General features: G+C 36.5%; 1 protein-coding gene across 1 annotated transcript in view; it reads right to left on the bottom strand.

Annotated features, from left to right (window-relative positions):
- Positions 1 to 10,476: 10,476 nt before the first annotated feature.
- LOC131689044 (group XIIB secretory phospholipase A2-like protein) overlaps positions 10,477 to 14,260 on the bottom strand; it is a 41,061-nt gene continuing 37,277 nt past the window's right edge. The window contains exon 3 of the mRNA XM_058973792.1: positions 10,477 to 10,843. Within this exon, the coding sequence (XP_058829775.1) occupies positions 10,575 to 10,843 (269 nt within the window). The 3' untranslated portion in view covers positions 10,477 to 10,574. The remainder of the gene's footprint in view (positions 10,844 to 14,260) is intronic.

Below are 14,260 nucleotides of genomic sequence, written 5' to 3' on the forward strand. Positions count from 1 at the left end.
TTGTTACATAATATTATGATAGGTCAATAAGTAAACATCCAATGACCTGCGTGTATACATTGTGAAAGCAATGGGTAACGATGTGCTTTAGAGGTTATAATCTATTTTGTTAATTTTTTTCTTCCGAATTCCTAAGCATAAAAACGAGCTCAATTTTGGTTTAAATTTACCTAATTATAAGAATGACTCCCCCACCATAATTTTGGTTAAAAAGTACACAATTTGAAGTAATGTCTCACCAACTTAATTTATGGTAAAAATTACTTACTTTTGAGAATCATTCATGGATCTAACATTGGGTAAAAATTACCCATTTTTGAGAATGTTCAATGTTACTCAGTCTTTGGGTAATATGCCTTTTACCCAATTTTGATGGGATGAAGTTTAGTCCGAGATGGGTATTTTTTCCTCAAAAAAAAGTTTTTTAATCTTAGCGTGTACAAAAGGTGACAATTAGGCAATCCATGAGACGTTTCTGATCAGCTGATTATTTCTTGTTTCCTTCGTCTGACGTTACTCCGAGGGGTGCGACGTCCAACAATATCGTTGATTCGATCCAACATCAAACGAATCGGACGGACGAAAGATGTTTGTCGGACGAGTTTTTCTGTTCGCAGAAGTAGACTTGTTGACAGAACCCACCGCTGAATTGTCAAACAAACGTCTAATGGATTGCCTAATGTTGCCAGTAAGAATAATATCAAGGTTAACATGTAAATGGTACGCTAAATAATATAACACAAAGTGAATTGCTTAAAACCAGGTAACTGGCATCCCTATCTCTACATACAGAGTTTGACAATAGGCAACATCGCTTTTCCACCGATCGATGGGGGTCAGTTTGATAACGTCAAAATCGCTTAAAATGTCATCAACAAACAATAGTAGCAGTAAACAAAAGAAAACAATGAACACTTTAACTGAGTTGATGTAAACTAAAGTGCTCCTCGTTCGTATTTAAAATTATTTTCGTTCATTTTGTTACAAGCAAAGTTCTTATGTTTCTACGAAAATATGACGTCACGTCACCCTCTGCTTAAAACAGGGTTTTCGGAGATTGAGTCTACAGGTCTAATGCAAACTATCCTAGCAAGTGCAGAGTCGGAAACAGAAATTCAATGCGAACATATATAATATACTATATAGAAACATAACGTATTAATCTGTTTGAAATTAGTGTTTAGTACAACAATTTTAAACAGATTCACATTACCGCCAATAAATAAATTATATTTAAACTGACATTTTATCTGATTTTCACTTAATGCATTTTTATATATATTCTATCGTCGTAATCTTTATTGATTTAACTAACGAATTTTATTAGTGCGGTCATATATAATCTGTTCTGTGTATTACAAGTTTAACATTTACAAGTTTTCACACCCATATCCGATCAAAATGAAAGAACGGAATTTTATTGCAATGCTGCGTTCGTAACAAGTTGGGTTATACATCTAGCAAACTTATTGAAAAGAACGATGTGAAAATGAGAACGATATAGTATCCAGTCGTTCTATTAGAAAGGCTTAGGTGGACCTGCGTTAATTCCGACCTGGTAAGGGTTTATGAGCCATTGATCTGAAATGTGTTCACCGACTAACTGGACCTATTTTTTCCTGGAAAGCCTGATCAATTGCGCACATTTTGGCTAATACGGCCCGATCTCTTTCTTTTATTTTGTATAAACGTATCCGCGCAAAAGTACATCAGATGTTAGAATTAACCCAACCATGAGCCGCTTATGCAAAACATATCAGATCATCAGACCTTTTATCAGATTGTTTCTGACTACGAGATATTTTCTTTCTTATTGATATGTTAAACATGCATTATAACTGATTAGCCCTCAAACTTAAACTTTAGCTGTCTGCGCTAACGATGTATGTTAAGTAATGTACATATATGAGTAAGGGATCATCCATAAATGACGTAGCATTTTTTGAGTGATTTTTAACACCCCCCTCCCCCATCGTAGCATTTCGTCACAAATCTCTAAATGCCCCTCCTAGTAATTACGTAGCTTGATTTTACGTTCATTATTATTTTTAATACAATTCACGCATATAAAATAAGTTGACGAGCATTCAGATGTTCTATGTGCTCCATTACATCTGGAGCATGTTTCTTTATTCACGCATCCCGTGCTCTTATGATCATATTCTCCACAGTTGAAGCAGCGCAGCACGTTAGAGGCCTCTAAAACAGAACACCTATCCCAACCAATGTTTACCGCACGGGCTGACATCAGGCCGCTATAAGTGTCCTTATCAACTTCAATTATAACATTGTATTTGTTATATTTGAAGCGTGAATTTTGGAAATTGGCAACAACTTTAACATATTCAAACGGAATACCCTCATTCTGACTCTTCAAGAAGTCAATGAAGACTTCTTCAGAGTATCGATCACTCATCCCCATTATTTTCAACTTCGGTTTACCGGGTATCGGTATAACAGCATTATACTTTTCACCCAGATTGCTTATAATGTTTTCTTTCACCGATTCAATAGTATCCCGAGTTGCACACTCCACAATGATCGAGCCATCTTTACCGTTTTTAAAGTTGATAATTTTTGTACATTTGGATCTAATTTATTTTTTAACTCCTTCCTCGTGTCGTCACTCGATTGCAACGGCTCGACTGGTTTAATCACAATGACCGGGCGAGTCTTTGTCGTTTCGTTTGACTTCTAGTTCTAATTTTATTCGTCCCAGTAGCTCCCGACAAAACATTCGTGTAAGTAATTCTACTATTTTTATCAAAAACCTCGTCATTATTTCCATCATCGTCTATTTCAATTAACATCGGTTCATCTTCTTTATTCGTCAAAATTTTTCGTTTTGATTCAGATTCAGAATGAACCTTCCTATTACTAAAATTCTTCATTCTGTTCATTCCAACTAATTCAATTTCACGCTTACATTTTCATTAAAACAACTTTTCAAATCTTCCAACTTTTTGGCGACACTGACATGCTAGCCCATTTACTCTCGAGAGAGTGGTTGAAAGACCTGATCAGTTTTTCTATTCCGTTTTCTACTGCGATGTTTATCGTAGCTTGACGGTAACCCTACCCCCCCCCCCCCCCCTTAAAAAACGATGGTAGTTAGATGAAACGGGTAAGGTTGTCGTGACATCAGGTCAACTCCTATTCCCTTTAAAAAAGCTACGTAGCATGACATGACCTCCTACCCCCTGTCGTCACACATCATCACAAAATACAAAACTCCCCCTCCCCCATATTATGCTACGTCATTTATGGATGGTCCCTACCCACAGACATTTTCTGATCATTAATGAGGTATTATTTTTATTTCATTTATTTTATGGCTTTACGTGTAAAAGGTGTTGTCTGCAATAATTTGCAGATTGGATTGTGAGTATAAAATTATCAAATACACAAAAAATGAGCGATAGAAAAAATCCGGCGGCGGGTTTGAAGTATGTCAGTTATGGAAATAACTGTCAAATTCATTCGCAAAGGTGGCCGCGTCACTTATGAGGAGGGAAAGAGCTTTAGACCGATCAGTCTGACCTCCTTCCTTCTCAAATCAGTGGAACGTTTAATCGACCACTACATTCGGGATGGTAGCTTGGGCGAGCACCCGCTGCATACAATGCAACATGCATATCAGCGGGGGAAGTCTACTACCACCCTGTTACACAATGTTGTCTACAACATTGAAAAAGCTTTTTCACAAAAGCAATCAAGTTTAGGAGTTTTTCTCGATATTGAAGGTGCTTTTGACAACGTGTCTTTCGAATTCATTTTGGAAGCAGCACGAGATCATGGAGTACCTTCATATATCACGAACTGGATACACGCAATGCTTAGCAACCGACATCTGTGCTCATCGTTAAGACAAGTAGAGATGAGGAAACTGAGTGTCTGCGGATGTCCTCAAGGTGGTTTGCTGTCACCACTTCTATGGAACCTTGTCGCCGATAGCTTGTTGAGAAAACTAAATGAGCTTGGGTTTCCGACGTATGGTTTCGCCGATGATTATCATATAATGATCACCGGTATTTGCATTAACACACTTTTTGATTTGATGCAACAAGCCTTATGTGTTGTTGAGCGGTGGTGTCTTCATGTTGGACTATCAGTTAATCCAAATAAAACCTCAATGGTGCTTTTCACGCAACGAAGGATTACAACCGGAGCTCGTCCATTGCAGTTTCTGACTCTGAAATTATTGTCGAAGATCAAGTTAAGTACGTTGGGGTAATTCTCGACTCAAAACTTAATTGGACAGCTCACATCGATTTCAGGATCAAGAAAGCTTACATGGCCTTTGGCCAATGTAGACGGGCTTTCGGCAAATCTTGGGGATTCAAACCCAAGTACATTCAGTGGATCTACACAACAATTGTTAGACCAATACTGGCATACGGGTGCCTTGTTTGGTGGCAGAAGGGAGAAGTCATGACAATCCAATCAAAGTTAAACCATCTTCAGAGGATGGTCTTGATGGCGATGACTGGTGCGTTCTCGACAACACCTACTGCTGCTCTCCAGGCACTCTTGAACATAAAACCACTACATGTGTTTCTGAAACAAGAAGCACTTTCTTGTGCATACCGTCTTAAGGTTACTGGGCTCTGGAACAGTAACCCAATAGATCGTGTAACTAGCCACACAAGACTGTGGCCCCAAATGGTTACTTGGGATGAATATACACTTGCTCCCAGTAACCTTACACTCACATGTAGTTTTCCTTCTAAAACTTTCAATGTGAGAATTCCTCTTCGTGAGGAATGGCAGTCTGGCTGGATGGAGCGACAACTTGAAGAATACGTAGTTTGTTATACGGACGGTTCTTTGTTGGAGGGCCGAGCCGGTACTGGTGTCTATTGTCATGAGATGAGATTAAACCAATCTCATTCGCTTGGTAGATACTGTACCGTATTCCAAGCAGAAATCTTTGCGATTCTGTGTGGCGTACAATCCGCACTTCAACAGGGAATTTGCGGTAAAAGAATCTATTTTTGCTCTGACAGTCAGGCTGCCCTGAAAGCACTTAGTTCGGCAGATTCGAGATCGAAATTAGTAATCGCATGTCGAACTCAAATCGAAGAACTTAGCATTTCAAGTGCTATCTACCTTCTATGGGTACCCGGTCATTCCGGTATTACTGGAAATGAATGGGCGGACGAATTGGCTAGAGCTGGCGCTGCGACTGATTTCGTTGGTTCAGAACCAGTTCTACCACTGTCAAAAATTTGGATAAATCACAAGATTCGCTCTTGGGCTGCATTCGAACATACCAACCATTGGCGTAGCTTGCAAACTTGCGTTCAAACAAAGGCTTTTCTGCCGGATGTGAGTCCGAAAATGTCAAGAAATTTGTTGCATTTTTCCAAGCACAACTGCAGTATTCTGGTCAGGGCACTGACTGGACATTGCAAACTCAATTATCACATGGCTACTATTCAGCGCGCTGAGTATTATTCATGTGATCTTTGTGAATTCGATTACCGAACATCATATCATTTGATATGCAATTGCCCTGTATTAATGCAATTGCGCATCCGGTTTTTTGGTTCTCCATACATAGATGAACCTATGTACAGAGAGCTGAAATTTAAGGATATACCTTTGTTCCTAACCCAGTGTGGTAAAGAGCTATAGTTTTTAGCCGTATTTGAATGACAATATCTCTTCGGGGGTGTTGTCGTTCTGTTATCTCAATATCCCCTCGGGGGTATTGATATATCCGCTCACTGTTTGAGGTTCTAAATCCCTCCGGGGGTTGGAAGTTTTATTCCTGCTGTTGTAGCACCTGCAGATCGTTCAGCATCACTCCGGAGGTGCAGAATGATCTGTTTTAATTGTTCTGTGTCGTTGTTTACCTTACCCCTAACCTTACCACTTCCCCAATCCTTCCCATCAGGAAAATGATGAAAAGACGATGCTTGGCAAGGCACAAATCTCCGATCAACATGGGGAACGTGCCATTTGAGCCAGACGCTACTGATTCGAGAGAGTGGTTGAAAGACCTGATCAGTTTTTCTATTCCGTTTTCTACTGCGATGTTTATCGTAGCTTGACGGTAACCCTACCCCCCCCCCCTTAAAAAACGATGGTAGTTAGATGAAACGGGTAAGGTTGTCGTGACATCAGGTCAACTCCTATTCCCTTTAAAAAAGCTACGTAGCATGACATGACCTCCTACCCCCCTGTCGTCACACATCATCACAAAATACAAAACTCCCCCTCCCCCATATTATGCTACGTCATTTATGGATGGTCCCTACCCACAGACATTTTCTGATCATTAATGAGGTATTATTTTTATTACATTTATTTTATGGCTTTACGTGTAAAAGGTGTTGTGTGCATTAATTTGCAGATTGGATTGTGAGTATAAAATTATCAAATACACAAAAAATGAGCGATAGAAAAAAACTTAAATTTTAAATTATAAACAAACAAAGAAATGCACCTGAATAAGTTATTTGAAATGACCGGGGGAGGGTCTTTATCTTAGGGAAGAAAAAAAGAGAACTTAGTTTTTTTGTGGATTAGTTAAAAATTTCTAAGAACTTTTGGTTTTGATGATTAAATATTATTCAAGACCTCGTAAAAATCAGTACCTGGGTGAAATTCAGATTGGCGGCTTCAATATGGCGAATTCTGTCTGCCACTGCGCGCAAAACATGGTTAGAAAGTTCGAGCCTGCAGCCTCTTGTAGTAAACGAAATTTAAAATCATTGTAATTTCTTAAAGTTGATGAAATTTTGTGCGACTTACACCTAACTGGAATGAATTTTGACGATGAATTGAGTGTATAATAAACATTTGAATTATAAAATAAAGTTTTTTGTCACCTTTCTTCATTTGATTCATGTTGAAAAATTATAAATAAACATTTTTATATTTTAACGACATTTGATTAGGTAGAGATTACTACGTAGGGAAAGTTATCAAAATTTAAAGCCATAGTACTCAAGTGAAAACAAGGATGTGAAGTATACAGATCGGAAAACTAGAAGTGCCAGGGTCATTAGAACAGGTTTAATACCTTACGGGCTTTACTTTTGTCTTCTGCTGATGAGTGTCGAGCTTAGGCAGCCTAACTACGAATCACTCAAGTTCACCAGCATGTCTTTTGGCAATGACAAACTTGCCCCTCTTTATCGTGAGAACCGACTGGCTCTAAATTTTCATAACTTTCCCTACCCAGTAATCTCTAGCTAATTCAATGTCGTTAAAATGTAAATGTAAAGAATTTCATTACCTTTAAGGTTTGACAGAGAATGGGCAAAAATCGAAAACGAAAAAAGCAGTTTTTTTCCACACCGTGTGCTAGATCTTCATAAAAATCAATCAGCTTATGTAAAATGTTGTTACAGTACTGTTGATTGATTTTTATGAAGATGTGGAAAAAACTGCTTTTTTCGTTTTCGATTTTTGCCCATTCTTTGTTCAACCTTAAGAAATTATATACTTTTAAAAAATTGTAGGGATCTTTGTTTTCAGTTTATTTCAGGCTCGTTGTTTTCGGATCATGGTTTGTGCGGATGGGCAGACGGAAATCGCCATTTTGGATTTCATTCAGATACTGTGTTGCGACAGAGGGTATTTCATGGGCGTCCCCAAGCTCACAATATCAAAATGACGGAGATAGTAACGATCTGTGATATATTCATACAGTTTTAATTGCATGCCAGCTGTACACGAAATAAAATCAAATCTAGAGAAAATTTTCAATAGGACGTAAGTAACAATGAGAGATTCTCTTTGAGGTCTTTCTCTTCTGTTCATTACTCGGCCATTTCAACATTTACTACTCTACTCTTTGTATAATATTGTAGTAAAAATCGTCGCCTTTCGATATGTACTGGAAAATTAGTACAAAGTGTTGTAATGACGTCGTAATAAACGAAAGAGAAAGTAAACAAAGAGAGGCTCTCAATGTTACTTACGTCCTATTGAAAATTTTCTCTAGAAATAATCAGTCCCATCTTACCCACCGCCGGCGGCGGATGGTTCACAGTAACTTTTTCTTTGTTTCTCGATATCACCGTCCTTGGTGCGTCGCTCGTCGAAGTTAATTTAATTGGGTCCTATCGCCAGACGCATCATACTGATTTCTACGAAACCTTGTATAATAAATGTATTTAACCATCAAAACCGAAAGTTCTTACGCCTTTTAATTATTTCACAAAAAGTTTACAAACTTTACCTTATTTACGTCCAAAAAAATAACCTCTCCTTAAAAAGTTTATTCTTCATAACTCTAAATATATACAATTTTTTTCAGAGAACGACTTGGCAAAAAAAATACATACTACAGCAGAAAAGTTTTTGCGACAAACAAAATTTAGATTCCTAATTGTTGTCGCTTTTGCTACTTTGTGCTTTATAAGAGACAATTTTCTTAGACATTGTCGATGGAAATTATGTATACTTTGTATGAGAAAATTCAATCGGGATCCAATCTTTTTTTGTTATTTATTACACCACTGTAGATTGTTTTAAAAATTTAATTTTATTCATTGCCTAAAATGTGCTATTGTATGTTTTGTATGCGATGATATCCAAAAAAATGTAAAACGAAAGCAATACATAAATGTTTTCTCGAAACCCCTTTTGTGAGCTGATCGGAAATGTAACTCGAGCCTCGAGCAAATGAATTTTGATCATTTTCCAATTTTCACAGTATATTCGAATTCTTGTGATGCAATTACTCGATTTTTTTGTTATTCATTTCTTATGTCATAAATTTCATTTAACAAGTGATCACAATTCATCTATTTATTGCGCCAAGAAAAATTCCCGAAATATGCCTCTTTTTTCGCGCTCTACAGTGGTGTAACACCTTAATTTACAAGCTATGGATTCCCATGCGATGTTTTTTCGACCAAATCAATTTAAGATTTGTATTATTGGTATGCCTTGAACACAGCGCTCCATTTCATGATAGACGTGCGCGCTTTTATTTAGTATATCGGGTAATATTGCCCGCAGTATTTTAATTCCCGGAGACGGCAGCAGCCCGTCAAAATAAGTTCCTTCCTACTCAGGAAAGCGAGGCAGAACACATATGGGGGTTTCGATTGATTGATACCGGTGTGGTGGAGTGCGCTGTTTTTGCACTTTCTAGCAGAAGTGCAGAAAACTGGGTATGTTCCATTGGCACTTCTGCTAGAAAGTGCAAAACCAGTGCAATCCACTACACCGGTGTCAATCAATCGAAAATCCCAATAGTCACCAGCCACTAGCAGTATTCCGCTGTTCGTTTTCCACGAGAATCAATTAGGTAGATACAACTACAACCAACGCGCTCAGCAGCGACACCGCCATCGAAATGGCGTTCACAAACGGCATTCACGCGAATACGCTTCATTCAACTATTGCGAATTTCTTTGTCATGATTCTAGAGTCCGAAAATTCGTGTGAGTGTGGACTCACAGCCTAAATGTGTTGAGGAGAATGGCATATGAATGAATTTATGCTGTGAGTTTGTTTATAGTCTCTCTCCCGACGCTCTCGCTCCCTCGAGCTTGATTTCGGCTTCGTTTTCAGTCTGTGCTATGGTTCTTTCAAGTATTGCCTTCCGATAAATCAAGCACCCGAAACCATTCGGCAGATGAGTTGCATTCGCATTCAGGCGAATAAAAATCATACAACCTTGCCCTGAATTGTTTCTACTATTTATAAGTTTCAAGATATTCAATCTCAAACTTTAAAAATCGTTTTTCTCGAAATGCGCTAAATGGCGCTTGTCATAAGATAGCACAACAGCGACGAGCTATGATCAGAAAATCAGAGGAAATCGTACGAAATAAAATCCCAGAAAAATACTTCTCACTGAATCTTTTTATTCGATCTTCTGTAACTTGGTCAAATCCCACTAATTTTGGATTTGAAAGCTTGTGGTTGAAATCACGAGCCAATTCAAGAATCCATAGGTTACTTCAATTTTGTGTCATTATGATAAATCTTTAAAACGTTGATATAAAAGATCATAATGACATTCTGTGGTTGAAATGTGAACAATTTTCATTAGGTCCTTCAGCATAGCAGTCTTAGGCATTGAAAAATTTGCTTAGCACCTATTTTTATGAAACTACTCAAATTTATTTAAAGTCCACGTGGACATCTTAAGGAAGGCGGTAGGGGTACAGGAATCGTCCACGCTTGTCCACGGAGGGGGAGGAGGGCAGTATCCCAGCAGTATCTTTGATTTAAATTAATATTGCTAATCCTAATGCAAAAGAATAAATGAAAAACTCTCGGAAATCATTAGGGAAAATCATCATCATTACTAGCTATTTCATTAGGTACGTCGGTAGCTGTTCACGTTAAAAAAATCGGATAATATTTCGCCCGGAAATTTTGAAACGATTCAATAGTCTACTTCAACAATTACAAATTACGAATATCACGTGATTATGTTTACAATACCGTTAAGCCCATCAACCTAAGAGAGAGAGAGAAATTAGTGATATTGAAGCATAACACTTGTATGTTTTTGAATACTATTTTATTGACTTGGTAATCACGTTACAGAGATTTGTTATGTAAACTAGATCCCATAGTATCACTTGTCTGTTTTAGTTTTACAGATCGGGCCTCCATCCATACTTTCCATTGTTCTTATCTTTTCCTTTGTCCTTATCCTTGTAACCTTTATCGTTATACTTATCGGATTTATCATAAGCCTTATCGGATCTTTCATACGCTTTATCGAAACTTTTGTCCGATTTCTCGTAGACTTTTTCCGTCTTTGCCGGAGGACAGTAGCATGATCGTACCTGAGAATCCAAATAAGACTTACAGCCGAGCGTGATGGTACCCGTGAATAGCATTTTGGCTGCCGCTTTGCAACCTAAAACATTAGATAATAAGAAATGTACACAGGACAAATTCTAGCAGATGCTGAAATTAATTATACAAATGTATATGAGGAGAAGAATATCAAGTATTTTGAAATCTTGTATGGATGCATATGCTTTTACTTTGCTTTGATATTGTTTTGACGTAGGACTCAGAGATGCCAGGTACTTTTTTCAAATGTCTGCAATGATAATTTTAGAAGTCTGGGAAGAATAAAAATGTCAGGAAAGCTAATGTAATCAAAAGCCTTTTCATTCAAAAATCTGTAAATATCTGCAACCAAACTAAAAAATCTGCAAATATCTGCAACCAAACTAAAAAATCTGCAAATATCTGCGTCATCTAAGAAATCTGCAGCTTAAATTAAAAGTCTGCGAATTTGCAGACTCGTCTGCAAATCTGGTATCTCTGGTAGGAATTTCAATATCACGGTGCACATTTCAAATTCAACAAAAATCAGAGGTAACGAAATGAGATTAAGTTTTAAACGTCTTTTACCATAAATTTTCGAAATTTGGCGCCTATCGCTCAGAAATGCTTCTATGAATAGATTTCAATAGATGAAACTTCAGTTTTATAATTCATGATTTTTTGCAGAATTGTTAATTTACTTTTTCAAACGTTATACAAGTTTTTCTATGCACGGTTTTGAAATATCAGAACAAAAAAAGATCGGTTGGTAATGCCAGAGACATAGCCGAAGTTAGGCTAGTATGCTGATTTTTTTTAAGTATATATATATATATATATATATATATATATATATATATATATATATATATATATATATATATATATATATATATATATATATATATATATATATATATATATATATATATATATATATATATATATATATATATATATATATATATATATATATATATATATATATATATATATATATATATATATATATATATATATATATATATATATATATATATATATATATATATATATATATATATATATATATATATATATATATATATATATATATATATATATATATATATATATATATATATATATATATATATATATATATATATATATATATATATATATATATATATATATATATATATATATATATATATATATATATATATATATACCTTAACCAACCAGGTTTCTACGCCATAACCCTGGAATCATCACCTATGAATGATAATAACCAACAACCAGGACATTACTTTTAACGGAGCATTACATTTGTTGACCAGTGAAATTCGCAAACAAATTAATTAAAATGTAAATCCCGTTATGCACATGTTATACAATTAATCTGGCTCTAGGGATCGTTATAAAACTGTGTTTATAGCAGCATATACGATGATATGTGAAACGTCTACCCAGTTTGCCCCGAGTACCAAAACATCAGCAGAAACTTAAACTTCAATAAACCAACATAATCTCCTTTTCACAACGCTACAATCAGTACTAATCAAATCGTCAATCGCACCCGCACTATAGTGGTATACCGCTTCCCTGAAGAAAACTAACCAAAGAGCACATTCCACTGTACACTCCAGTTACTGGTCTTTCAATTCTGTGTGGCGTAAATTCACACTGCGGTGGGTGTATTGTATATACTAGAGCAGTGGTTTTCAACCGGGGGTGAATTCACGACGAATGGACGATTGTTGGGGGTGAATTATGCGGGACAAATTTTAACTTGTTATCCAAACATTTCCTTCGGGTATTTGTCTTTATATATTGTTTCAGTATGTCAAGAATTGAGATGCTTACTGAGAGTGCCCTGGAACAGGTTTCTTACTGTAAAATTGTGGCATTCATCCAATTGAAAATCTTTTTTTACAGGGTAATTTTTACTGACCTGGGATAGGTTGTTATAGAATCACTTTGAACCTATCTGACCTATCTTCTGAGTTTAAATTAGACAAGTATAAACTCCTTCATTCTTTTTGTAACTCGTCGAAGTATCAACCACCAAACATAACTAACATTGACCATTTGTTGTTTTGTTTTGGCAAAGCATGATGCACACCACTACTTTGAGCTTTTCTTATTAGCTCTAAATTTATCACGTTTGTAAACCGTATTGTCCACTTAGATAAGAATTTCACTTCCCTGACTAACGACAAAAATCTAAAAGCACCGGCCACTCAAGCTGTGGAGGCGCAGCCGAACAACCATTGCTCTCTGCCGTAGCTAAGTACCGTGAAGCAGGCAGGAAAGCGGTAGCATCTGTGAAACACACTGCGGTGTCTTCCAAAATTTTTGCTGGGCACAAAACATTCGGTTATTCGTCATCACAGTCGCTAGGAAGGTACCAACAAAGTAACAATTTTTTTCTACCTGACCAACAGTTAAGGTCCGACACCGAAGGAACTCATTTGAACATATTGAGTTAAAATTATTCATCGTATCACTATACTCGGAGAAATAGATGCAAAAACCGGAGGCAATCCTCTCCAAAAACGCTTTTAATTCACCTAACAGTGTGATGAGACATTTCTTATAACTCTTATCACTCTCTTCGGATATTATATCGTTTGAGAACATTTACAACTTGATGCTTCGCGATGTTTTTGATAACACATACTACATGGGATAGTGGCAGGACTCAGAGAATCGCTCAAAACAGCATAGGACAATATCAGTGCTAGAAATCTCAAACCAAATCAATGGGAAAGCGAAAAAATGGACATACAAACGATTTGTTGCTAATGCTCTGCTAATAAAATATTCAAATTCCTAAATCAATGCATTGTGGTGAGAAATCTGAATTTTCCTTAAGGGGTTATATATTGTGCTGAGCTAAAAAAATCGAATTTTTTTTAATCGATTTGAAGTTTATACTTTACTCAAATTTTCAACGCGACTGAGAACTAAGAAGTGAAATCGCAGCTCCTGAAGTCCTGATATCTCGCTACCTCTGAAGTGCATGCGTGCATAGTTCAAACTTTACTTACGACTTTTTCTAAAAGTGACTTCCCCTTAATTTGAATTATTATCGCTAATCCTAATGCCAAAGAACAAATAAAAACCTATCGAAACCGAACCGTTTGGAAAAATCATCATAATTACTGGAATTTTCATTTTCACGAAACTTTTCGATACCCTTCCGTCACTTGCTCTAACGAACTGGGTGCACAATGCTCTGCAAATCTAGCGAAATACAAGGCGCCACACAGTGGGGCGAAACTGAAAAAAGACGGTCAAAAGTCTTTCCTGAGTTTCACAGATGTTTTCATGCTTTTATGTCTTCAGGAAAGTTTCCTAGGACTACATCCCACATCTTTTAGGATAAGCACCTTAATTTTTCTTAAGGTGCAAGTGTCACTTAAAAAAAAATTTTTTTTTAGCTCGACATCCAAAAAATTTTTTTTGTGCGGAATCTTGTAGAGCAATTTATTTTGAACAACTTTGAAGAACA

This window comes from Topomyia yanbarensis, chromosome 3 (genome assembly GCF_030247195.1).
Source record: "Topomyia yanbarensis strain Yona2022 chromosome 3, ASM3024719v1, whole genome shotgun sequence".
NCBI lineage: Eukaryota > Metazoa > Arthropoda > Insecta > Diptera > Culicidae > Topomyia > Topomyia yanbarensis.